We start from the raw sequence: 26,096 nt of genomic DNA, 5'->3' as shown, positions 1-26,096 counted from the left end.
GCACGTAGTAAAATATAAAACGTAAGTCAAAACCATATGAATAGTATGGCAGTATTGTTGTTGATACAATAACCTAAACGGAAAATGAAATTGAAGATTTTCCTATGGTGATAGTCATTACAATTATTTAATCTAATAAAAAGTTGAATTAATATTCTTTCTATATACATTTTTATTTTCTATGAATTTTGTGAGTCATGGGTTGGTGCCATTGTAAATCATGTTGATTGGTGGGGGCACCATCACCATATCCACCCACAATGTAAAGGTGAATGGTTTTTCATGGGTTAAATATACATACATATATATATATATATATATATATATATATATATATATATATTTATATATTCGACGGTCCAACATAAATAAGATACTCATTTATACTACCAAACCCATTGACATTAGTGAGCTCCCACATCTTATATTCTAACCCTACAATTATAAGCTTTTTGCTCATCATAACCAATATAATTATATAATATTTTCTTTTACTTAAATGAAAAACGCAACGTTTTTTTTTTGTGACTCTTTGTGCTCGCGTAATATGAAATCGTTCTTAAAATAAAAACATTCATTATTTCGTAATCATATGCGTTTTTTTTCAAAATTATCCGCTCATAAGTAATTTTAAATCTTTGAAAATAAGATTTGAATCCAAAGATTTTCGGAAGATAAGTTGAAACGCGAACGATTATTAGAAGAGATTTGGCAGCTAAAAGATATTTTAATATATGGCGAGAAAAAAAAGTAGTTTAATATTACATGTAAAAGTCGGGAAAAAATACATTAAAAAGAAAATGGTTTTCTATTTATATGGGAATATCCTAAAATAATATCTGAACTTCACAATTTTTACAAAATAAAACTTAAATTTTATTTTTTATCAAATAAAACTCCAACTTCATTTTTCAGTAAAAAATAAACCCGAATTTTATAATATTTATCATTATCATTTTTAACTCTATTGTTGACTTGACGTTTCGACATCCTACATGGTAAGTCAATTGACTGTAATTGATACATCATCGTCTACGTGTCACGATATCAAAACGTCACATTAGCAGTAGGGTTAAAAATGATAAAGATGATAAAGTTTGAATTTATTTTTTACTGAAAAATGAAGTTGAGATTTTATTTGATAAAAACAAAGTTTAGGTTTTTTTTTGTGAAAATTGAGAAGTTAGAAGTATTGTTTTGCGATTTTACCTTGTAAAAGTTGCAACACTCGATACCCTTTCTACACAAAATTTTTAAATTCCAATGCTCGAATCCAGCTAAGGTAACCGATGATACAAATTTATATATACGTATATGTATGTATATGTATTTTGCTAATGGTTAGGTTTTCATAATATGAGTTTGACTTTGACTGAGTGTTGCTAGTGATGGGATGTGTTCGAGTGTTCATTATTAGATGTCGGAATTGGAATGCGTTCTCGTCACTACATAATAAATATTGTTCCTCTTATTATTATTATTTTTTTTAATGTCATGAACTCATCTTGATTCCATCACCCGTTATTCTTTTAACGTATGTGCCTTAGTTGTTGAACGGCGATGTTTTTTTATTTATTTTAGTTTTTGGTTTTTAGAATTGGAATGGAAGAAGTTTTTGGGTATTTTTAGAAAAAAAAAATGAGAATCAAGATTTTTTAAATTTAATTTTCTTACAAATTCGGAAAACTTTGGTGAAAAAATCAATTATGAACCACAAACTCTATTTTTATTTATAAATACTAAAATATAAAATAAAAAAACTAAAGACTAAAAACTCAGAATGTAAACTTGTTTTTTTTTTTGGTTGAATGTGATGTATATTGCTAAAAGAATAAGTATATGTCGGTTTTAACCGAATACAAAATATCAGGGAACCCATGATAAATGGAAAAACAAAAATCCCAAACAGGGGAGATGATCAAAACATTACGTCTGGACTACATTAATAGAGTGTGACCCAAGAAAATGCCAAACTTCAAGGAAGGAAGAGGACTGCATGCGACCGACCCGTGGTGAAGCGAGGAGAATGTTTCGAACGTATCTTTCAATCTTTCGACTGAGCAATGCAGGGGTTCTCTCCCTGTTTCAGAATCGACGGTGATTTCGCTCATGTCGTATGGCTTCGATAGTGGTTTGTAGCAACGCCTTGGCGAGGATGCGCCTGCTTTTTGTAGTATCATTTCCAGGATTATTCACCCAACCAATGCATGTTTCGACATCAGCTGGCGGTTGAGGCCATATTCTCGCGGCTAGAGAGCACCAGACCAGGGAGCTATACGTGCAAGTAAAAAACAGATGGCGATGGCTCTGGGCATCGTTTCAGCAAAGGATGCAAGTGTATTCTGTGACTAAACCCCATCGACGTAGCCTGTCCATTGTGGGCAATCTTTGGAGGAAGACTTCCCATTGATCGAATGCCAATCTTGGAACAACAAGGCGAAACCAAATTATACTGTGCCATGCTTTGGCTTCCCTCTCACCCGGATTAGCTCCCAGGTTTTAGTCGATGAGAAGATTTGTCTGAATGTGTCATCTTTGTGTTTCCATAGAGGCACATCCTCACCCATTTCTTCCTTGGGTGGGATAACCGTGGTAAGTTCACTATGGAGTTGCTGAATTTTATCGTTCCTCGCTCCCGGCATGTTCCAATACCCCTCCTTGCAAGCTAAAGTTACGGTTGCATTCCTTTCAATTCGGAGTTGCGATGGGCCATTGTCTCCAATGAACTCGATCAGGGGTCCGAGAGAAGACCATGAATCATGCCAGAAAGATATTGTGCGTCCATTTCCCAATTGTATCTTGATGAATGGACGGACAACCTCTTTAAGCCGTAAAAGCTTCCGTAGATTCCATGAACGCCTCGGGTTGGGTGTTGTGTCCCAAAAGCCCCTTCGCTTCAATGAGTTTCAGAGCAGCCAAGCCACCCATAATGAACGTTTCTTCGCAAAGACCGCCCAAATTTGTTTTAAACGGATCACAAGGTTCACATCGGTGAGTTTCTTCGGCCCGAGCCCTCCCTCTTTTTTCGGCATACATATGTTGTCCCATGCAACCCGTGCATTAGCCGATTCTGACTGACCATTCCCCAGAGGAATTTCGAGCAAATCCCATATATCTTCCTTAAAAGGGGTCTTTATCAGAAATACCCTTAAAATGCTACCTATACTTCATAGCATACCCTCCTAAAAAAAATCTGACTACTTCAAATATACATCTCTAAAAAGTATAATACCCATTTTACCCTTTTTTAATTAATTAAAAAATCATTTAGTTTTCCAAAACGCAGCTTTTGTTTATCTTTCCTGCATATTCCATTCTCTCTCCTCTGAAATTTTTCTCTCTCCGCCAAAATTTATTTTCTCTCTCCTCCGATTTTCTCTCTCCTCTATGTGACCCATGTGACTCATGGGACCCATATGACCGTGTGGTCACAGAGTCACAGGGTCACATGAGTCACATGGGTCACAATGAGTCATATGAGTCACACGGATCACAATCTATGTTCTTTATACGTGTCATTATAAAAAATACTCTCATTTTGATATTTCGACTTCAAGACATACACTTCTCAATCTGTGACCGTGTGACCCATGTGACTAGAAATTTAATCTTGGTTACATTGATCATAATGCTGAATTTATAATATTTTTATCAAATGATTAGTAAGATATACAGGGTATGAACATAATGAATAGGTGTAATCACCATAAATTTAACGTTATGACCAATGTGACCAAGATTAATCTTCTGATCACAGAGTCGCAGTTGAAGAATGGTATCTTTTGAAACCAAAATAGCAAAGTGGGTGTATTTTTTATATAATGTCTCTGATTGACGATCCACGTGATGCAAACCTTATGGTATTACCTCCGATTGTGGAAGATAAACAGAAAATCGGTAGACCCAAACAAAACCGGTTTCCAAGTTCAAGCCCGCGAACAAAGTGATCAAAAAACGACATAAAAATATTGTTATTTGTTAAATAACTTGTTTGTATGATTTTATTTAGTTCTCAAGTATGTTTGTAAAATAACTTTATCAAGTATGAAATACATTTTCCATAAATACGATCTCTTTGCATTATCACGATGTTTAATAAGCCTGATTTCTTTACACTAGTACCATTTTAAACCTTGAAGAGACAGAAACAATTTTGCAATGTGTGACCCATGTGACTCTCATGTGACCCGAAGACATTTTTGCACTATGTGACCCATGTGACCCGTGACTCAATCACACTTAAAAAACACGGTCGATTCTCAGTTTTAATGCTTCAAGATAGTTTATATGGAGTTTTATAATGATAATATGGTGTTTACAAGTTAAATTCATTAATTTAGTTATGAGTTGTTTGAACATTAGTGAAAAATACTCCAAAGTGTTCTCAAAACATTAGTATCACTTATGTAGTACATTTCTATTAGTGATTTGGATTTAAAAATTGAAACAACAATGATTTTAAAATTGTTATTGATGTTAAAATCAAAGATTAATCATTGTATATCCATTCATAGTCACTAATTCGATAAATTCGAATATTGTGACCCATGTGACCCATGTGACCCGACGTTATTTTTTGAAAATATGCGAGACCCACCAGTAAAAAAAAATCATAGAACTGGGGAACATGGGGATCCACCAAGATAACTTGTCAGACCTAATTTTTTCACGTTTCTGCAGTCAATTGACCCCCAAATTTGGATTTCCGCTGAAATATAAAAATAATTTAAATAGATTTTTTTTATTTCCATGAAAAAAATAATTTACATTGTGACACATGTGACCCAAAATCATAAATAAAATTAAATTGAAGAAACTTTTTCTCCAAAATAAAAATAATAAAATTAATTGAAAAAAATTATTATATTCAGAAATATTTATTTCATACATATAAGGGATAAATAACATTTCTCGTCCTCATAAACAAAAAAAACACGATCCTTCTTGTCTTTCACATATGAGAGTGTGTTCAATGATCGAATTTCTCGCGGGCACACCATTGAGAATGAACCATAGATCATTCTTGTCTTTCATCCAAGTTGTGACCCTTGTACCACTCATATAACTTTTTATCAATATACTTCACAACTTTGGAAAATCTGTACAACAAGATATGCACATTAGGCTCAGATCATATGGATCACAGGTCACGTGGGTCACAAGTCATATGGGTCACATGTCACATGTCACAAAGAACACCATACTTGATTTTTAAGTCACAGAGAACTCAATTCTATGTTAATTTCCACTATTTTCCATATTTTTTTGAAGTTGTTTCGCACACTATTGAAGAGAAAATAAGCAAATCAGAGGAGAAATGAAGCAAATCGGAGGAAAGAACGAATAAAATGGAGGAGAGAGAGTATAAGGAGGAGAGAGAGAGCAAAATGGAGAAGAGAAAGAGAACAAAACATAATAGAGAGAGCAAAACGGAGGAGAGAGAGCAAAAACAGAAGAGAGAGAGCGAACAGAAGAGAGGGGACAAATTGAATGAGAGAAAACACAACCTTGGAGGAGAGAGGGAGAAAATCTGAAGAGAGTGTAAGCAAATCGAAGGAGAAATGCAGAAAATCGGAGGAGAGAGAGTGAGCAAAACGGAGGAGAGAGAGAGCAAAACGGAGGGGAGAGAGAGGGACAAAACGGAGGAGAGAGATGAAGCAAAATGGAGGAGAGAGATGGAGCAAAATGGAGGGGAGAAAGAGAGAGCAAAATGGAGGAGAGAGATGAAGCAAAATGGAGGAGAGAGATGGAGCAAAACAGAGGAGAGAGAAAGTACAATTTTGGAGGAGAGAGAATGAAGAAATCGTTTTTTCAATTTTAACACATTTTACTTTTATTTTTTATTTTTAAAATTCTGGGTATTATGGTCTTTTTATTAAAAAAATAGGGTTATGCGTGTCTTTTCTTTGCTGCAATTTTTTTTAAAAAAAAACTAGGGTTTGGAGAGTAGCCATTGAAATAGAGATAGCATTTTAATGGTATTCTTGCTATATCCCCCCTTAAAAGACACTTAGGAAGCATAAAGACGCTACTCCAAGAATTAACCAGTCCATAAATCATGGAGATTATCAGTTATACCTTGTCGGTTGAGGAAAGAAATCTCGCTGTCCAACCTGAAACTTTACTTCGTATCCGGTCAATCAGTGGTTGGAAGTCTCCACTCGTTAGCCACCAAGGACTAAGAGGCACTTCTAGATAGCGCACCGGAAGAGTTCCTTCTTTCATCCCTGTAGCTACAATTAGGTTTCTGCGATTGATACTATCAGCCTCACTGAAAAAATCATACTTATCACGATTAACATGCAACCATGACATTTTTCCAAATTCTTCGATGATACGCATGATCTCTGAAATGGAGACAGGGTCAGCCTCCGTGAAGATCATGACGTCGTCTGCAAAGGCCAAGTGAGTGATCATCGGTTCAATGCATTTCAGGTGGGACTTGATTCGGCTAGCCTTAGCTGATGCATCAAGCATATGGGAGAAAACATCCATGGCTAGAATGAATAGGTACAGAGATAGTGGATCTCCTTGCCTCAATCCCCTTTGGCCTCGGAAGAACCCTGTTAGCTCATCGTTTATTACCACCGAAAATTTTGTGGTGGTAATACAGGAAGCGATCCAATAAACGAATCTCGAGGTGAGACCAATGGCCCTTAGAATCTGAATGGTGAAATCCCAATTTAGAGTATCGAATGCCTTCCGTATGTCAATCTTGAGCATCACAGAACCCGGTTCTATGCTTCTATTGTAATCTCTCACAAGCTCCACAACGAGCAATATATTATCCATGATCAAATGTCCCTCTAGGAAGGCCGCTTGGTTTGGGCCAATGACATATTGTGGGATCGGCTTTAGACGCTTAGCCAGAATGGATGAGATAATCTTCCGTATGTAAACTTGTTATTGATAGGTAGAAATAATATTTTAGTTTTTTGATAGATTTTACATGTAAAAATTATCAAAAAATATTTTTTAAATATTAATATAAAAATTATATTTGTTAATACTAATACTAATACTAGTAATAACAAAAATGTAAAATCTAACGTCGAGAAACTTATACTACAGTTTCATCTCGAATTCCCTGTTCTTTTTTCGTCGTTTTATGATCTGGGAATCGCACAGAATCAGAGGTCCATTTAAGAAACTTGGCCTACCCAATCAGGTCAAGCCTACGAAACATGGCGATTCGCGAATACGCGGTGTGGTGTTTGTTCGTACATTTTCGCGACCAGAAATTCCTAGAAAACCCTACCGGAGATCAGTAACAGTAACCTTTGTCCGAATTCTCCGGCGACATCAGAAGAATTTCTCCGTCTTGAGTGGTGGGTTTCGTGTTTGCAGATGCCTTCCATCACCGACGGCGGCGACGCGCCGCTTCCGGTCATTCTGGAAAAGTCCGACGCCGCGAAGAGACCCATCGATGGAGGTTAAAGCGGTAACTCCATTTTCGGGATTTTGACTTTTTTGTTCGGATTGTTCCGTGGTTGTGTGAGTTTGCTCTGGAAGTTGTCTCCTTTTTTATGTTCGAAACTGATTTCATGAGAAAGCAAGTAAATTTTTGTGCTTAATTGTGTGAATTATGAGATGGGTCGTTGGAGGGTGTTCTTTATAGTTGCTTGAGATTTAGCTGCTGTATTTGTTCTATGTTCATGGCGTCGAGTTGGAACCTGGGTTGTGGCTTGGTAGGTTAGAGTTAGATACGACTATCTGTGTCTGGTCTTTCTTGTTCAAAGATCTTATGCTGTCGGATTTTGAGGGGTGACATTTTTTATGTCTCTGTTCAAGAACGGGATCAAGGGATTCAATTCTAGGTCTCAAAGGGGATAAATCCCGTTGTCAATTGATGAAAAGGCTTTCCTTTTTGGAGGCATTGTTGTGTTTGAAAGATCATAAAAGACGGATCAGCCATTACTGCTTCTAGTTATTTCTCTGTCCACTAACAAGATTTCGATAGTTGCTAGTGTACTGCCGCATTTTTTACGTATAATGCTCGATTTTATATCGTAATTGGCATCATCGATCGTCTACCGGTATTCTTGTATGATGTTTCATCCATAAGCAATGCATGAGAGATACGTTTCGACCCTTGGCAACTTGCTTAGATGTCTCTAGTGTCATGGAACTTCTTCAATGGCAATGTCATAAACTTCTACATTGCCTTTGTACACCTTTTTTTTTCGTCTGACATTCCCCTAACTGTATCCTTTTCTGAGTTAAGTCTCTCCTGTTCCGAAGATTCAGATCCTGGACCATGCCCATGAAATCCACGGTCGGAGAATCCAAGAATCAGCATCTCTGGATCAGCTGGCTTCGCTATTTACAGAATGTGCCATTGCCATTGTAGCCTAACCCCTTCACCATCAACTCTCTTCCCTGGTTCCGACCAAATTCTCACAGGGGATTCTCACGGGACATCTATTCTGGTCCAAACTGGGAGACGCACAGATCTTGCTGGATCCATTTCACAGATGGAAGCAGCTTTAAATGTCCAGGAACATGTAAAACCTGCAAATGGTACATGCACATGAAGGGAAAGTGGAAACCCCATCTAATGCTTTTGAATCTTTTTTTTTGCATTCTGGGGGAAAATCCTCTGTCTTTGTGTATCTTGTTTGTGTATTTTACATGCCTGGTAGTGACAATTTAGCATAAAGAAAGAACAGAACAGACATTGTACGGTCTCGGACATCAGCAAAGTGAGAGTTTTGAAAACTCATTTTATGGTATAAAGATCAGGATCTTACAAATCTTAATGTTTGTAATATGGTAAGAGACTTACACACATTAAAAGAACACTACTGGTTACAAGAAAATAAACGAACAAATGAACTTATGATAGGCAAATATCTGCAGACGTGGATGTGAGAGAGCTTCTTTATGATGTTTTCTTTTTTCAATGTCAAAAAACATATTAACATAACAGAACAGATCAGAACTGACTCCTATCCCATCTGTCTTTCCTGTTAGCCATGGCTGAACCATCTCCAGCTTCCAACACTGGTCATGGCGGTTCTTCCAAACTCTGTAAACACACCCAGAAAAAAAAAAGGCTTCCTACTTCACAAACCCTAATTCCAGTCCAGTCCCTGCACACTTGACCAAACCAGAAAGAGGAAAAATCCTCAGCAAGACAAGACACTGATGCCATTAGTTTCCTTAAAAAGGGTGTTCTTGAGTGTGCTTACCTTGTATGATCTTATCCATATATGTCCGAAATTCTTCGGCAGAAAAGACTGAACGTTAACGAAAATCTCGGCCTCGTGAAAGGAGGTTTGATTACTGAATCTTGTTAGGCAGAGCCTTGGGACGAGGCTTCGCCTTGAGGAGTGTCTCGTCGCTGTGTTTGATCCATTCAGACAGTCTCCATGGCTTCTGCCACTTCCACTTAAACTGAACAATCCACTGGTGATGGCTTCTCTTCCACCTCCATAGCCTCCCGCTCTGTTGCCCGACCGCCGCTAGTTTCCTCATGGACACTTGCCCCGCCGGTACCATCTGTGCCCCGAAATGGCATCAGTGAATTTCATCCTATATCCCTCCTTTTACATTTCGAGAAACACTAACGAAAAAAACGTAAACTTTACCTTCTTGTTCGGATGTAAGAACGAGGCCGACTCCCTCACTTTCCCGTTAGCGATTCCCGGGGTAAATTTCAGCTGTTTCTGTGCTGGCACCGACATTGGAGAAGGCGGTCCGCTCATCTCGTCGGGTAAATGCTTCACTGAACTCGGTGGCGTTCCCTATTCGATAACGTTCATTTCGATGCGTCATCAGCTAAACCCAAAAACGATATAGCTCGATTATATGAATGACCGACGAAATCTTACCAACGGAGACGAAGCTAATGAAGTTGCAACAGCTTGCTCTCGTAACCTCAGTTCTTTCTCGGCTTCTTTCCTCCGTAGTTCACTCTGCCTCAAAAGGCCGACGATTTCTTTGAACTGATCCTTCATCTCCTTGATTTCCAAATCTTTCTCCCAAGATTGGCATCTACAAAAAAAGTAAAAGATTCCGAAACTAATGAAAATTTTCCATTGCTTCATTGTTAAAAACTGTTATGAACAAGTCCTAGTATCCACCTTGCTTCTGCAAGAGAGTTGAACATATACTGAAGCAAATTCTTTGCCTCTCCCATCGATCGTAAATGGGTCCAGCGGCCGCGGTTTATAAAAGCGCGTTCCCGTTCTTCCGCCTCCGAAAGCTGTGAAGCCATCGCAACTAGCGAGTTAGACGATATACAGAGCATGTTTTCGAGCGATGATATTCTCGCCATCCTTGCATTAGGCGACAAAGACGATGCCCTTGAAAGAAAAGCAAACATTACGATGTCAGTTTTCGAGCATTTCCTGGAAAAAAACGGGATAACGTTTCGTTAATATCTCACCGGGCGAATCCGTTCTTTCCTCTAGGAGGGCTTATTCCTTTCACTGCAAACTCGTCCACTTGGCGTAACACGGCCAGCTCTTCAGCCAGAGCTGCTCGTCTGAAATTATTCGACGGATATATAATAATTATTAGACGCGAAAATATTTGAAGGATCTTTCGGGTTAGATGTTCGAAATGTGATTTAGAAGACGTACACTTGGCTTTGCTTTTCGTATTCGTAACGAACTTCGTGCACGTTCACCATGACTTCCAACTCGTGGTCAAGCCAACGCTGCAAGGACTTCTCGTCCGTCGGTCAGCGATAATACAACTTAGTTTAGCCTCGTAACGATAATACAAACATCCCAGATATATGAAAAAAATAGGACTAAGTATCAAATTCTCACCTGACCATTTGTTCCATAGCCATTTGCACCGGCTGCGAAAAGGATATCAACTTTTTTTAAAATCTTAGGAATCATAATATCGAAATCTTAGGAACGAGATTCCGTACGTTCAGTCCCGTAAGTCAAAAAACAGTACCTAAATTCTCGCGTGCAGAAGATTTCCGAGCTTCCAACAGTTCTTTCAATCTCTTGGTAGCCATTGCAGCCTCTTCTGTCTTCCTCTGAAGAACCTGAGAAATACAGAAACTTACCGAATAAGTTCACGGCTTTTTATGATCTTTACCCGAGATTTTCGATTTAGATCTTTTGAAAGTTCTTACCAGTTTCTGGCGCTGATTTAAAGCCTGAAGCTTGTGCCTTTCGTACTCGTTCTTTCTCCCTTCTTTTCGTAACTGCATTGGCAATTTCACTCAATACCATTCGATACAAAGATTTTCGTGTTGAAGAGAATAACGAGTCTACCTGCAAAAGTTCCTTCTCCCGAGAAGCTTTCCACTGCCGAAACTGTTCCGCCTCTTGTTTCATTCTGTGCTGAAGCTGAACCTATAGAGCCGAGGAACGAAAAACATCAAACTAACGTATTATGTTTTGTCTTTATGTCTGAAATAGCCATCTGCACATTTCAAAAACTGCAAGAAGAAGCGATGATTTCCCGGAAAAAACTCCATCCGGGACGAACCTTTTGTGCCTTGATGGATTGGATTTCTTCCTGTAACCTCCGAGCCGCTTCATCGCTCTTCTGTTTCTGCTTCAGTAGCTGAACCTGGTTCTCCTGCTTTTTCTTGAGATCCAAGATCTGTGCTTCGAGGGCTTTTAACTTCTGGGAATGCACGTCTTGCAACTTCTGAGCTTGACCATCGGAATTCGCAGCAAGATTCTCGATTTCTGCCAGCAAACGATCTCTTTCTTCCTGCAAGAACGAGACCCGTAATCAGTTTTTTTCGTAATCTTCCATGCGATGAAAACTGCTTGCTGATGCGAAAGGATTCCCGACCTGAACAGATCTTTTTTCATCCTCCAACTCTGCAATCTTCTTTCCGAAATGTTGCTTGAGTGCCACCGGATCATACCCTCCAAAGAGTTTCATCTCCGACTGTCAAAACAAATGTCGTTAGCTCAGACAAAGAACCGAACTTTACATCCTTTTCCACTAAAGGAACAACCTTTGACGATATTACGGAGTAACGTGTAAGAAGAAAACCTCTTTCTCCTCTAAACGACGGTTCAACTCATGCAACTCCTTGTCCATACTGTTCTGCAAGAGCTTGTGCTCCCACTCCTTTGCCACTTCGTCTATTTCCCTCGAATCACCTTTATATAACAAAAAAAAAGTTCCCGTATTGAAATATATTTGGTAAGTTAAGTATCAAAAAAACTAAAAACAAGTACCTATTGTGGCTTCACCCATGGGATAATCTGGGGATTCTATACTATGCAAGCTCCTTTTCAGCCCGTCGGGTTTTACAAGGGCAACAAGTCCATCCTGCCACAGAAAAAAAAGTAAACAACTTTCACATGAACGAAAGAGATATCTCACAAAAGATTTAGGATAAATAATCCACTCGGTTATATGCATAAAAGACATGACATCGGGTATCCGTTAGAAATATTACAGCTTGCATGTCTTTCTCGGAATGGTCTGCAGAAGGGCATCTGCTTCGGTATTCATGAAGTTCGCGGGAAAGGTCCTCGTTTGCAGCTTCAAGCCAAGCAATCCTTTCTTTGAGAACCTACAAGAAAAAGAAATATGGCAAAAAACCGGAAAGATGTATCGGTTTTCAAAGGTTTTTCCCTTTTTACAAAGTGTAACTACCTGTACTTCGCCACAAGAGGATCCTCCATTTCGCAAAGAGAGCTCCGCCTGTAAAAACTCAAGCTGCTGCCGCATTTTCAGCATTTCACTGGACACCGGGTCTCTGTTAACCTGTTTCAAGAAAATTTAATAAAAAACATATACATAAAAAGATGAACTTGTGGGTAGATGAACTAAAAAAAAAATATACGGGCTCTCGGTAACTTACAACAGGCTTGTTCCGAATGTTTCGAGCACGGTTTGCGTATTTCAGAGTGTTGAGTGTTTCCTCGGCATTTATATCTGCAGGACTTATGCATGCTGAATCCCGCAAAAGAAAAAAAAAACATAACTCAATAACCAACCCGACATGAACAAGCGTAAACAGAATGGAAACAACTTCAAGCAGTATTGTCTACTTACCTATCATGACAGTTCTGCTGTTTCCCCCGAGCGAATCCTAGGATTTAACAAAGAAAAACGGTTCAAAACACGAGCCCGCGATGAAGAAAAGTAATACTGACAAGTTAAAAAGAATATAGTATACCTGCAAAAGCCGGGTAAGTTTGCTGTCTCTATATGGAACATGGACACCTTCCTTACGTTTTTTCTCGTCACCAAGTGCACTGATAACGTTACCGAGGGCGAGGAGGCCTTTGTTTATGTGGACACCTGTCGAAAAGAACCGCCGTTTCGTTATTCCACAAATGATCAGACATGTTTTTACTTGTCCAAAAGCAGACAATGAAACGGAAATACGGACCTTCCTTAAACCGCAAACCATCGGAACCAGTTCTCTTGGCTCGTTCAGAACCAGCAAGGTCTACTAGATGCAACTTCGCACAGAGATATTCTTCGTTCATGCCCTCGTTGCAAGACCCCTTTTCCGGGGAATCTGGATTGAGTTTTCGCATCTGCTCTACGGTGATGGTGAAAATGGCATGGGACCGACTGCAAGTAGACAAAACAAGAAACGGCACAAACATTTTCAGGAGAGCTTAACTGATGTCCTGTTAGGATCCAACACAGATATCTACAAAATCCAAAAGGGTTGTGCAAGAAAAAAGCGACGGAATTTATCAGTCACCTGGACTGATTGTTCATATTTGTGCTACCGGTAGCTCTACAGGCCGACCCTTGTTCCAGACAAGCGGCCATCTCTTTCAGCGTACTGACACTCACTTCTGTAGATCCTGCTAATGTAATAACACCGTTTGACGACTCCCGGATCTGTATCGGCGGCTTGCCAGGAACGGTTGCTACTTTACCTACGTGTCCATTGGCCGCATCTGATTTGTTAACGGCGCAAGGATCCAGCAAATCTCGGACATCTTCCTTATGAATCTTTAACATCGAAACTTCGAGTCAGGACACCAAACCAGCATTTTAGACAAGAGCATACTATAAAAGCAAACTGTTTAAGAACATGCCTCAATAAAAGAAACATGAATCTGGAACTCGGTCTGACGTTTCAGATTCTCCATCTTGCTGAACAGAGCATTCATAACTTGAGGGATTATCCCCATTTGGCTGCCGTCTTTAGAGCCGGTACCCATCGTATACGTTTTACCCGAACCCGTCTGCCAATTTGATAATACAAACTCGATTCAAACATATAGATATATATATACACATATATGGTGGAAAGTATATGTTCTTCTTCTTGTTACCTGTCCATAAGCAAGAACAGTGGCGTTGTACCCCTGGAACAAACCATCAACGAGCGATGCGACACATTCTTCATACATGGCTGCAGAGGCAGAGCCATTGCTCCCATAGACATGATCGAATGTAAAGGAATGTGATCCAAGTTGCACCTGCAAACATTTGGATATCGCCGACAATTACAATTGAATCCATGATCCGACCACTTTTCACATTGCAAAACTGAGACTTGCAAATTGGTTTTTCTTTTTTCTTCTGATTGCCATCTCAAAGAAACAATGAGATTTTAACCATCACCGACAAAATGGTCAAAACATTAGGAAGGACAATGAAACTTTTGATCAGTTCAGTTTAACTAAAACCCATCTGAAATTTTAGACCTTTTTCACCAGAAGACAAGGCCAAGGGCCCGTCTCAAGAATTCACCCAACAACCACCACTAGAGCAAGAACCCTGATCCCTTCACCAGATTAATTTGGGGGAAATTAACCAAAGATTCCACAAAAAATTGTACAGATTTTCCTTCATATAAAAAAATTCTACTTGGTCAAACATGCAAACGAGATTAATTAAAAAGAAAACCCCAACAAGTCACTGATGGAAAAGTTTCAAGATCTAGATCTTGGAGGAGACACTCAACTAAAGCTCTTAACTTTTTACAGCTTTATTTCCATCTGAAGGCTTTCAGATTACAGAGACATAGATTGAAAACCGCAGCTTTGACATTGTCGAAAGCAACAGTACCTGCGGTTTTCCCGGCACGACAGAGACACAATCTTTACAGCCTTGGACCTTCTCGTCGCCGATGAGCGGTCTGATATGGACAGCTACTTTTACACAACAATCCTCCGCCGCCATAGCCGCAGCAGCTTCCATGGCGAGACAAACTCAGACACAGAGACACGGAGACAGGACAAGCCGACACGGAGAGAGAAAGAAAGAACACCGATCTCAAGCAATGTCCGATTGTCTGCGAAATCAGCAAACTTCCAAACAAAAAAAAAAAGCTTTGTATATATATGGGTATTATTGGGTATATATATGTCTTCAATCCCTTGAATCTTCAGCAAAACCCGAGAAAAAAAATCGGTGAGAAAATTTTAGAAACCCAGAAAAAAAAAATGGATGGAGAGTGAAGGAGAAGAGCAGAGTGGTGGGTTTTGCAGACAAATGTATGCGCTCTGTGGTATGAGTTGTGCTGGAACTTCAAGAGAGAGAGAGGGGGGGTGGGGTTTTCTAGAGAGAGAAAAGGGTAGTTATGGAAATAGACAATATTTGGTGCAAAAGTGAGGAGAGCAACTGCAACGACAATAACCACTTTACACTATCATTTTCCTTCGTCTCCACTGCAATCTCCACGACTCCACCTGACTTTTTTTTCACTCTTTACCATTTTGCCCTTCTCCGACTTTCTTTTTTATTTTCTAATTTTTCTTCTTTTTTTTTTATATCCCCAACGGCTCCCACTCTCGTCCTCTCCCTCCCCCATATCATCACTATGCTTCTCCTCTCTTCCTCTGTACGGACAATTTTTGGATTTGTATATTATCATTTATTTTCTTATTCGTAATTTATTTTATTTAAAATTCAGCCAATTCGGAACCTACAATCACAAATATATGATTTACATGATTTTTTCGGATATATAGATTATTTATTGATTAAAATCGCTAATCATGAAAAAAAAAACTCACAAATATATGATATTTAGGGTCTTAGATGTGAGTGATTAAAAAAACTTTTGTTAAATTATAATTGCACGGAGAATAATAATAATAATAATAACAATTTAACAGGTGGAGATAAAAATCAAGGAGAATATGAGAATGAGATGTACTAATGGGAATTCGATTACTTTATGCATGTGCCGTGTAAAAAAGCTATATAGCCCCTCCGTAAAGCATCGCCATTAGTGGTTACACGTATACGTATATGCTGCTATAAACATAGATTTCAACATTTACATACAAAAGGAAATTGTGTGTATATATGTGTGTGTATATAAAATGGAACACGGCCAAAGACACAGGTTGTCTACTCTTGAGCCCGTGACGTGAAGCAGAGGTAAAGACGGAGATGGTGAGACGTCGACCGGAGGAACCGAAAGCGACCGGCCCCAGGAAAAAAAACCGATACACAAAAAAAATACACAAATCCATCGAATCGCAAAAAAAAAAAAATTAAATTAATTATTGGTATTAATCTGTGAAGGGAACCAAAGGTAGACTTTTGGGTGGGGCCCGCGGTGAGGGACAGGGCCAGCTGGAGGACGCACCATCGTCACGTGGTCGGAAAAAGTGGGCCCCACATGGGCCGAGCCGAGAAAAGCCCTCTCTCCGGTCCTCCCTGGGCTCTCTCTCTCTCTCTCTTCTTCCCCCCTCCGCCCTCTTTTATTATTTTGCCCTCAATTGACCTTTTTGTCCTTCCATTATATTTTCATTTTTTTTCTTATATGTATATATATTTATAATATCCGAACGTTGGCAAGTTCTTTTAATCCTTAAAAAAAATATTTTTTTTAATGCATACGGGCGGTGTGTGTATATAGGGGTTTCGCAGCCTGTATATTTTAGTCGTTGCTAACAAACTTTGGACTTGTGGATAGACGTCAATGCATATTTAAGAAGTACAATTACAGTCTTTAATATAAAAAATAGTTGTTCTTTATAAAAATAAAATAAAATATACTATATATAAAGATTACATATTTTATTCATATAATCACAACACTAAAAATACCAGATAAAACTCTAATATATATTTACAACAATATCCTTATGTTATGTTTATTTTTATATAGAATGTCTCCAAAGACTTGACACCATTCTATTGATAAGACTCTTATATTACATTTATTTGTGGAAAACGTTATATATATTTTATAAGTTATATTGTGTAAATGTATGAACTCTCGTATATTCATTAGGTCTGGAATTTGGGTACATATAGAAACAGAGAAAGAGATACAGATGGTAGAGAGAGAGATATGTGCAACTAATAGATACAACAGGATATGGTAGTTTCCTAATATATAGGATTGCAATCGCTAACACGCCCCCTCAAGTCGGAGCACCCTCGGTGATTCCGATCTTGACGCAGAAGTCTTCGAACGTGGATCGTGGTAGCGGTTTGGTTAGAGCATCGGCTAGTTGGTCTTTCGAGCTGACATGTAGGACACGTAATTCTCCGGCTTGAACTTGTCCACGAACGAAGAGATAGTCCAATGCCAAGTGTTTTATACGAGAATGAAAGATCGGATTTGAGCTTAGATATGTGGTGCCAATATTGTCGCAGTAGATTGTTGGTGTTGACGTAAGAAATATGTCGAGCTCCGATAGCAGTGAGACTAACCAGCGGATTTCGGCCGAGGTGTTTGCTATCGACCTGTACTCAGCTTCAGTTGATGAACGTGAATGATCCGATAGTTTCTTTGAGGACCATGAGATTGGGTGTTTGCCGTAATAGACGATGAACGCTCCCGTGGACTTGAGATCGAGTAGATCTCCAGCCCATCGGCGTCGCTAAATGCATGAAGAGAAGGGTTGTTTGTTGCGGAGAGAAATATACCCTTGTGCCGAGTGCCTGATAGATACTGTAGGATCCGTTTCGCTGCAGTCCAATGGGTGACAGTTGGGCAAGCATAAATTGAGACAATTTATTTACCGAATAGCTTATGTCGGGTCTTTTGAGTGTGAGATACTGCAGGCCTCCTATTACTGTCTGAAATTCCAACCCATCAGGAAGAGGTGTGCCATGAGTGAGAGTGATCCTAGTTGACGATGCCATTAGTGTCGACATTGGTTTTGCATCAAGCATTGATGTTCGGTGCAGTGTCTGTTATGTATTTCCTTTGATTGAGGAAAAGACCTCGTGTTATCCTGCTGGCTTCGATGCCTAGGAAGCAACACAGTGTCCCAAGATCTTTGAGAGCAAACCGACGGGCGAGTGTTGAGATGAAGGCATCAATCTCGGCTGCATTGCTTCCTGTCACAAACAAGTCATCGACATAGACAAGAATGTAGAGACATGTTGTTGCTGTCCGAAGAATGAACAAGAAAGCATCTGCCTTCGAATTCTGAAATCCCCGATTAACAAGAAAACCACGGAGCTCGGAATACCAAGCTCTCAGAGCTTGTTTAAGACCATATATGGCTTTGTGGAGTTCGCAAACGTAGGAGGATTGTTCCCTGTCAATAAATCCAGGCGCTTGGCTCATATAGACTTCGTCCGAGAGGCGACCTTGCAAAAAGGCATTATTTACGTCAAGTTGTCTAATGACCCAACCATTGATAACCGCAATACTTAGTACAAGACGTATCGTCGGAGGTTTGACTACGGGGCTGAATGTTTCATTAAATTCAAGGCCCGGTCGTTGATGAAAGCCTTTTGCCACGAGTCTAGCTTTGTAGCGGTCAACCGTGCCATCCGGATTCGTTTTGATTCTAAACACCCATTTGCAGCCGACAACGTTCATATCGGTTGTTGCGGTACTAGTTCCCATGTGTTGTTTCGAATGAGAGCATTGAACTCCTCACTCATTGTGAATCTCCACCGACGATCCTGTAATGCTTGAGTCACCGTCGACGGTTCTCGATTAACATCTGTAACAGAGGCCACAAGCGTGAGTTTATTCATAGGCTTGGAAATATTATTTTTTCCCCGAGTTACCATTCGATGAACATTGCGAGTTGATGCTGGAGGATGTTTGGAAGAGGAATCAGGTTCCGATGCCGACAATGATGCAGACTCTGAGCTGGTGGAAGTCTCCAGCACAGGTTCGGGTGAAGGACTGCGCTTAGGGGCGTCGGCGGTGTTGTTTGAGTTGTCGGTGGTTGATAGGTGAAGGTGGGAGTGACAACTGTAGGTGTTAGACTCAAGAGAGTAATTGTCAGGTGGTGAGGACTGTGCAGGATTTGTAAAAGCTATTGGGTCTTGAAATGGAAACACGTGCTCATGAAAGAGTACATGTCTTGAAACATAAATTATGGACTGATTGAAGTCATAACAGAGGAAGTCGCTTCGAGAGGTCGAGTAACCAAGAAAAATGCATGGTTGGGATTTGGCGGCGAGTTTATGTGGTTGATAGGGTCAGATCCAAGGATAACACAGACATCCAAATGTACGGAGTTTGTTGTAATTCGGTGTCGAGTTAAAAAGAGACTTGAAGGGAGACTCGAACGAGAGGACGGGTGTTGGAAGACGATTGATTAAATATATAGCGGTTGTGAAGGCAAACGACCAGAGAGAAAGAGGAAGGGACGCGTGATGAAGAAGGGAGAGACCGGTTTCTACGACGTGTCTATGTTTTCTTTCGGGAATGCCATTATGCTCGAGTGTATGAGGTGGTGACGAGAGATGGGAGATTCCATTGGTGGCGAGAAAATCTTTTGGAGCGATGAACTCCCCCCATTGTCGAAAGATAAGGATTTTGGTTTCAAACTTTTTTTCGACAAGTGATTTAAAACGAACAAAGGTTTCATAAACTTGTGATTTGAGTTTTAACGGATACAACCATGAATATCGAGTGAAATGGTTGAAAAATATGACATAGTATTTAAAACCGTCCATGGAAACGACGGGTGATGTCCAAATATCGGAAAATAAAAGTTCAAGAGGTTTAGTGAAAATAATGGAAGAATCATTGAACGGTAGTTTGTGACTTTTATTTCTTGAACAAGGATCAAAAAAGAGAAGGTAGAATCCCGAGCTAATGGCAAACCAAAAGAAGACATAACATGCTTAAGAGTCGGAAAGGATGGGTGTCCTACACGCGAATGCCACTCGGACAAAGTGGACTTACGACTCGAAAAAACAATAGGTTTCGATAGAAGTAACTGGTCACTCGTAAACACCGCCATTAGTTTTTCCGTTGAGTATCTCCGCCCCCGTGCTTAGATCCTTCACCTGAAAAGAGTGCGGAAAAAATTCCACCGAGACATCGTTAGTTTGACATAATTGAGACACCGAAACAAGATTTTTCTTCATGGCAGGAACACATAAGACATTATCGAAAGATAATGGACGTGTAGTGTAGGCAAGAGATAAAGAACCGGTGTGGGAGATATTTAAGGCCGAGCCATCTCCAATCAAGACGTCATCTCCTCCACGATATGGGTGATGAAGAGACAAGTTGTGTAAATCCGACGTGATGTGGTGAGAAGCTCCACTGTCTAGCAACCATGGGGATGAATCATACGTCGGCATGGTGGTATGATGTGTTGTTGGTTGCCACGGTTTCGACAACTGTTGCCATGGAGAAACAAGATGTGTTTCTCGGCCAGTGTTGCAGCGGAGATGAGACGAAACAGGGAGCACCGTTGAGCACTGTGCCCAAAAACTCCACACGCTTGACACTTGCCTTGATATCCTCTACCCGAGGACTGTTCAGATCTGTTCCATGGCTGACCACGAGAGGATCCCGATCCTCTGTAGTTCTGTCTTCCCTGAGAGTGCACGAAATTGGCTGTCACCGGAAACATTCCAAGAGACGGACTGACGTTCGTGGCGAGTTTGGCCTCATGTTGAAGTAGTTTCTCGTGAAACTCATCAAGTGACACAGCTACGTCTTTCGCTTGAATAACATCAATGACAGGCTTGTAATCCTCAGGTAGACCATTGATGATGGCATCGAGAATGTCTTCGTGGTCTAATGGTTTGCCGAGAATAGCTAACTCATTAGCCTCGGTGGTCACGAACCGAATGTATTCATCCACCGATTGTGTGCCCTTCGCACACTTCCTGATCTGTTCTCGCAGTTGGAGAAGATGTCCTCGAGACGCTTTTCCGTATATGTTGGCAATCGTCTTCCAGGCCTCACGAACCGAGCTTGCACGAGCGATAACAGGTTACAGGTTGAGTGAGATGGTGCCGAGAATGGCGCTGAATAAAAGGCGATCTTGTTGCTTGAATTCTGCAAACGTTGGGTGATAACATGTATTTCGGGTGATGTTTTGATATAGGATGTCTAGCGTATTTCACTCGATTTTATATATTTGTAGACATTCTAGGGCACATTTGGCTGTTCTTTGGTGTTTAAACAGGAATCCACACATAAAGAGAGCAAAAGGAGTGGAAAAAATGGAATACGGAACATCACGAACGAACCGGGAACATTTGGAGTGTCTCCAGTGAAAACGTGAAGCTCAGAAAATATCAGATCTTGCAAGTCTAATAACTTTCACTCTACAAGTCCAAATCATGCATTCTCTATATCATTGGAAAGCTCTCTTCGATATCTACGCATAGACATCAAGATCACCTAAATCCGATGTCGGAGCAGGAAGTTATGAGCAAATTTATGAAGCCCGCCAAAACTGTTAAGTGAAACGATCGTATCACTTTCAGTCACACGATCGGGTCACTTACCAGATTTTGGAAATATTCCGAATTTTGGCCCAGAAAAAGAAGGATTAAGTAGGGTTAGCCCTCAAGGTCGAAAACATTCAGACTTTTCACAGAAAACACACCCTAGAGCACACAAGAAGAGGGAGATTAACAAGAGGTAAGAGATCAGAGTAGAAGACGGAGATTACGAAGCCGGAAAATCGACTAAGCATTCTTCCTTTCTTCTATTTTACGATGTTTTTTGTATTGATATGAACCCTGACGTCTCGATATTTAGCGAGTAGTTCTTTTGCTGTAGGTTAGGGATTTGATGTGTAGGGATCTTTGGTTTCTAATTCCAGACATTGTGGTTTTATTTATTCTATTCGTTTTATTGAGTTGCGTTTAATGCGTTTGATCTTGTTGGCCACTTGATTGAATGAACTTAGGGTTTTAATTCGCATAGACATATGAGATTCTAACCTGGAAATAACACAATAAATAGAACATGTATTGCATTGAGAGATGAATATTTGTCTAGGGATTATGATAGCGTTCGTTCATGCATCCAGGGTTTTAGACTATTGAATCGAGAGATTAGTAGGATAAGGCCTGGATAGTGAGGTTAGACTCGAGAGGGTTAATCTCTACTTTAGAGCTTGAATTCCCTGAATCGGATAGATAAACCACTGAGTTTGCATCTTTTGAAAGACCCTTGCATGTAAAGCAATCCCGAAGCCTGTAGTGTTTTGCCATTAATAGTTTATCGTTTGTTTTTATTATTTGATTTTGATACATTCTCATCATTCTCATATTTTCTCTAGATCTAGATTTAGATTGGAATCTGATTTAGTTGTTTACTTGTCCCTGTGTTCGACCCTAGCTGCTACACATGATCCTACACTTGCGGTTAATTGTTGAGTCTAGGATATTATTACTTGATCAAATTTATACACCTAGATTTGTGACATCATTGGGTTGTCGACTAATGCTCCTGCATTGTCAATTTTCCCCGGTGGTACACCATCATCTCGAATGAAGCAATCCAATTTGTGACCTTCGAGTAAGGCACGGATTTGAAGACTCCATGTGATGTAATTTGTGGAGATTAGCTTGGTGATGTTGCTCATGTTAACCGAGAGCAGAGTTTTGGTGGGTTCCCTGACATCAAATATTGTGGCGGTGACTTCGACAGCAGTGGTGTTTGCGGCGGCCATTAGCTTGGGTCAGGATAGGGTTGAACATCTGAGATCAGCGTTCGTCGGAAAAAAAAAACTAGGGTTGTGTCTTTAGACAAAGGCTCTGGATACCATGTAAATGTATGAACTCTCGTATATTCATTAGGTTTGAAATTTGGGTATATATAGAAACAGAGAAAGAGATACAGATGGTAGGGAGAGAGATATGTGCAACTAATAGATACAGCAGGATATGGTAGTTTTCTAATATATAGGATTTGTAAAAGATCTCGCATAATTGATATAAAAATAATGCGAATCTTATTTTTCTTTTGTGTTAGTGATATATCCTATAGATATTTTCTATATTTCATGATCAAATTCACTAACGAAATTCTTACTCTCTCTCTCAGCCTCGTTTACTTTTAAGTACGAATAAAAGACACTTAAACAAACAAAGATGAGGTGAATTGTGAACCACAACACTATCATATCCTCAAATATCTAATAATATTTTAACATAAGATATCATTTATATTAAATCATATTATAACATTCTGAGTAGTTAGGTATATATATATATATATATATATATACACATAAAAATAAAAAAAAGGGAAAAAAGAGAAAAAAGAAAACTTCACATTCAATTGTCGGATCGTTTTATCAAACAAAAAAAGGTTGCAAGTAGTTAGATATACACAATAGAAGGACCATAAATTGGTCCGTATGGATGCGACGAAATATGTGACAACTAAAGTTTTTTTTCTTCCCACATTGGGACCATCTCATCTCTGCATGAAAACGACGTAACCCATATATATATATACACAATTCAATACATACATACATACATACATACATACATTACATATACATACATATATATATACACACACGTATGTATACATTGAGAGCTTTTTTTTTAATGGTAATGGATCTTTTTGGGTTAGTTCTTTGCTTATACAAAAAGACATGTACTTACCCAACACATGGGTGATCTAATGGTAAGAAAATATTCAACCATCCTTTTATCTCGGATTCAAATCCTAATGTGGAGAATATATTCGCCCAAATTTTTATTTTTTAAAATATGTAACTGACCTAAATGTATAATAAACTTTCGGATTATCAGAAAAAAGTAGATATACCTGAAAAGAGAGAGAAAATAGAATACTTCAAAGCGTTTGGTAAGTACACTACACTACTACACTAGTTCGTTCTCTCGTATATACAAGCTTATAGCTGTATATGCATGCATGTTTCTCCCTAAATAATTACATACTTATATAGCTACTTTAATGGTTTCAATATTTTTTGTAATGGTTTAGATTCTTTATATATATGTATTTTTTTTTTGCAAATTCTCTAATTGTAAAATATTAGCAACAAATATATGTATTAGTAAATGTTTTGAAAAAAAAGTATATATATATTATTAATTTTCACTATGGATAAATTCGGTAAGGTTCGTCTGCAATGGGTCTGACATTATACTCAAATTTGATATCTGGAGAAGCATTTTCCATTTCATATATATATATATATATATATATATGTATATATAAAGTTAGTAAACGAGGAGAATTGAAAGCTAAGCAAACTTGAGGAAAAACAGAGCTTTCGCACTGTTAGAAACCAAACAGGAAAGAGATTAAAAATGAAAATAACTGAAAAAATAACAAAAAATCTGTAAATAAATATTATAAAATCCAAAACCCAAAGAGAAATAAAAGAAAAAGATCCCAAACTGGCATGAAAATAACCTACAAAATATCCAATTGTATAAACTATTTGATCAATTGAAAAGAAATTGTATTTTTTATATATAAAAAGATTATATATTTTTAAAATTTTAACTAAGCACAAGTATTATAGATTTGTATGGTAAACACACCAACAATTTAAGAGGTTAGGAATATTAATTCACACATAACATATAAATTTTGGAAATTCAAAATGAGAAGAAAAAAAAACAGACCAATTAGTATAAATAAGGAGATCGAAAATTAGGATAAAATAGGACAGAAAAAATATCGATTTAGAGAAATTTTATGTTTAGAGGTCGTAAGTTTTAAAGTTTGTAACCCTTGTTTTCATAAATTCTGACATTTTTATTTTATTTTCAGATTTATATAAATGACTCTCCAACAAATATAATTTCATTTAACACTAAAATTTTTAATTTCCTTCAATCTGACTCTTAATCTAATTTTACTGCAACTTTAGAGGCACTTTCAGGCAACAAGAAGAGAAAGGGACCCCCACTTATGGATCAAACTGCGATCTTTAGCGGTTGTTAAACTTCCTGTGTCCAAATCTAATTAACGAGTTAATTATAAATATGTTTCTAATCACAACTAATTTAATTAATCCATTGTATTAGTTACCTTTTTTTATATTTTGAACTTGCTCCTTTTTGTGCAAGTGACCCTTAATCAACTTTTTTTCCGACCGCCCTAATGACATTGTTATTCGGTTAACCAACAAAAAACATTTTCCTTAATCGGAGCTTTTTTCTCCACATGGGTTTAGGGTATTAATCAAATGATAATTACATTTCACCCGTTTATTAACTTGCTTTGATCTTCCATTTTACCAAACGGATTAGCCTCCTAAAATAGATTGTTACAAGCCGACATATATATATATATATATATATATATATATTTATGAATGCTATAATAATATATTGTAACCCAAACTTGTGTGCCCTAATGGTAATAGAACATGTAAATTATATTTTTACTCCAGATTAAAACCTAAACGTGAAGAGAGATATTCACTCGTACTTCTTCGATCCTTTGAAAGATATAGTTGGACTAAAGACTTGTTAAATTTTTGGATTATAAAAAAATAACAATAGTGTTGGTATTTTTAGAGTAAATGAATGGGAATTTAGAATCTCTCAAAAGGATTCATGTTTAACGTGTATTACAAGTATGGTGGAGGAGTTAAATGCTTGTAAAAGACGTGGTATGAATTGGCTAAGTGTTAGGGATACGTCGAAAGAGTTTACGTTCGGTTTTGAACGTGAAAGGTAATCTCAGAAAAAATGGGAGGGTGGGATTCGCTGGAGGCTAAGTACGTCTCTGACGATGCCTCTAGCAAGAGATTTCTTGTAAGTAGTTTTAACTCTTACAAGATGGTGGACTCAAGACCGGTCATGGAGCAATTCCATGAAATACAAAGGATCTTAAGTCAATTCACACAACACAAACTGCAGATGGATGAAACCATCAAAGTTTCATCCATTGTTGATAAACTTCCACCGAGTTGGAAGGATGTCAAGCGTTCCCTGAAACACAAAAAAGAGGATATGTCTCTTGAACAATTGGGAACACATCTTCGCATCGAGGA

The 26,096-nt window shown here is 38.6% G+C and overlaps 2 protein-coding genes and 1 long non-coding RNA gene across 6 annotated transcripts; 1 reads left to right on the top strand and 2 right to left on the bottom strand.

The window, feature by feature from the left end:
- Positions 1-2,447: 2,447 nt before the first annotated feature.
- LOC109116119 lies at positions 2,448-6,792 on the bottom strand. Its single transcript, XM_019200949.1, has 3 exons — positions 6,079-6,792; positions 2,979-3,119; positions 2,448-2,894 (listed from the first exon to the last, which is right to left on the bottom strand). Exons 1-3 carry the CDS (start codon positions 6,790-6,792, stop codon positions 2,448-2,450), a joined length of 1,302 nt encoding a protein of 433 aa, XP_019056494.1.
- A 273-nt stretch (positions 6,793-7,065) lies between these two features.
- On the top strand, positions 7,066-8,890 carry LOC104801430. 2 transcript variants are annotated; one of them, XR_769888.2, is made up of 2 exons: positions 7,066-7,441; positions 8,242-8,890. It is a non-coding gene; the product is annotated as an uncharacterized LOC104801430 (long non-coding RNA). The 2 variants fall into 2 exon arrangements; XR_769887.2 differs by having other exon boundaries at positions 8,225-8,890.
- LOC104801431 (kinesin-like protein KIN-4A) lies at positions 8,704-15,620 on the bottom strand. Of its 3 annotated transcripts, none has more exons than XM_010524702.2 (25): positions 14,980-15,620; positions 14,241-14,387; positions 14,001-14,150; positions 13,658-13,914; positions 13,334-13,521; positions 13,118-13,242; positions 12,994-13,030; positions 12,800-12,891; positions 12,592-12,702; positions 12,392-12,508; positions 12,168-12,261; positions 11,980-12,089; positions 11,773-11,871; positions 11,458-11,688; positions 11,241-11,321; positions 11,099-11,170; positions 10,915-11,008; positions 10,779-10,810; positions 10,587-10,672; positions 10,391-10,489; positions 10,086-10,307; positions 9,834-9,996; positions 9,591-9,746; positions 9,192-9,501; positions 8,704-9,092 (listed from the first exon to the last, which is right to left on the bottom strand). In XM_010524702.2, the coding sequence occupies exons 1-24, from the start codon at positions 15,109-15,111 to the stop codon at positions 9,283-9,285; spliced, it is 3,114 nt and encodes a 1,037-aa protein (XP_010523004.1). In that variant the 5' UTR covers positions 15,112-15,620; the 3' UTR covers positions 8,704-9,092; positions 9,192-9,282. The 3 variants fall into 3 exon arrangements, with proteins under 3 accessions (XP_010523004.1, XP_010523005.1, XP_010523003.1); XM_010524703.2 differs by having other exon boundaries at positions 8,704-9,099; positions 10,587-10,663; XM_010524701.2 differs by having other exon boundaries at positions 8,704-9,099; positions 14,980-15,619.
- Positions 15,621-26,096: the final 10,476 nt, after the last annotated feature.

Source organism: Tarenaya hassleriana, unplaced genomic scaffold, assembly GCF_000463585.1.
Source record: "Tarenaya hassleriana unplaced genomic scaffold, ASM46358v1 Cleome7, whole genome shotgun sequence".
Lineage (NCBI taxonomy): Eukaryota > Viridiplantae > Streptophyta > Magnoliopsida > Brassicales > Cleomaceae > Tarenaya > Tarenaya hassleriana.
This window is presented reverse-complemented; position numbering and strand designations above follow the sequence as displayed.

Coding starts and splice junctions, on each gene's coding strand:
- LOC109116119 (XM_019200949.1), bottom strand. CDS start 6,792: ATGGATAATATATTGCTCGTTGTGGAGCTTGTGAGAGATTACAATAGA. Junction 3,120..6,078: donor TTCTTTCCTCAACCGACAAG/GTATAACTGATA, acceptor ACCCCTTTTAAG/GAAGATATATGGGATTTGCT. Junction 2,895..2,978: donor AACTCACCGATGTGAACCTT/GTGATCCGTTTA, acceptor AACTCATTGAAG/CGAAGGGGCTTTTGGGACAC.
- LOC104801431 (XM_010524702.2), bottom strand. CDS start 15,111: ATGGAAGCTGCTGCGGCTATGGCGGCGGAGGATTGTTGTGTAAAAGTA. Junction 14,388..14,979: donor TCGTGCCGGGAAAACCGCAG/GTACTGTTGCTT, acceptor AAATGTTTGCAG/GTGCAACTTGGATCACATTC. Junction 11,171..11,240: donor GGGAGAAGGAACTTTTGCAG/GTAGACTCGTTA, acceptor TTGCCAATGCAG/TTACGAAAAGAAGGGAGAAA.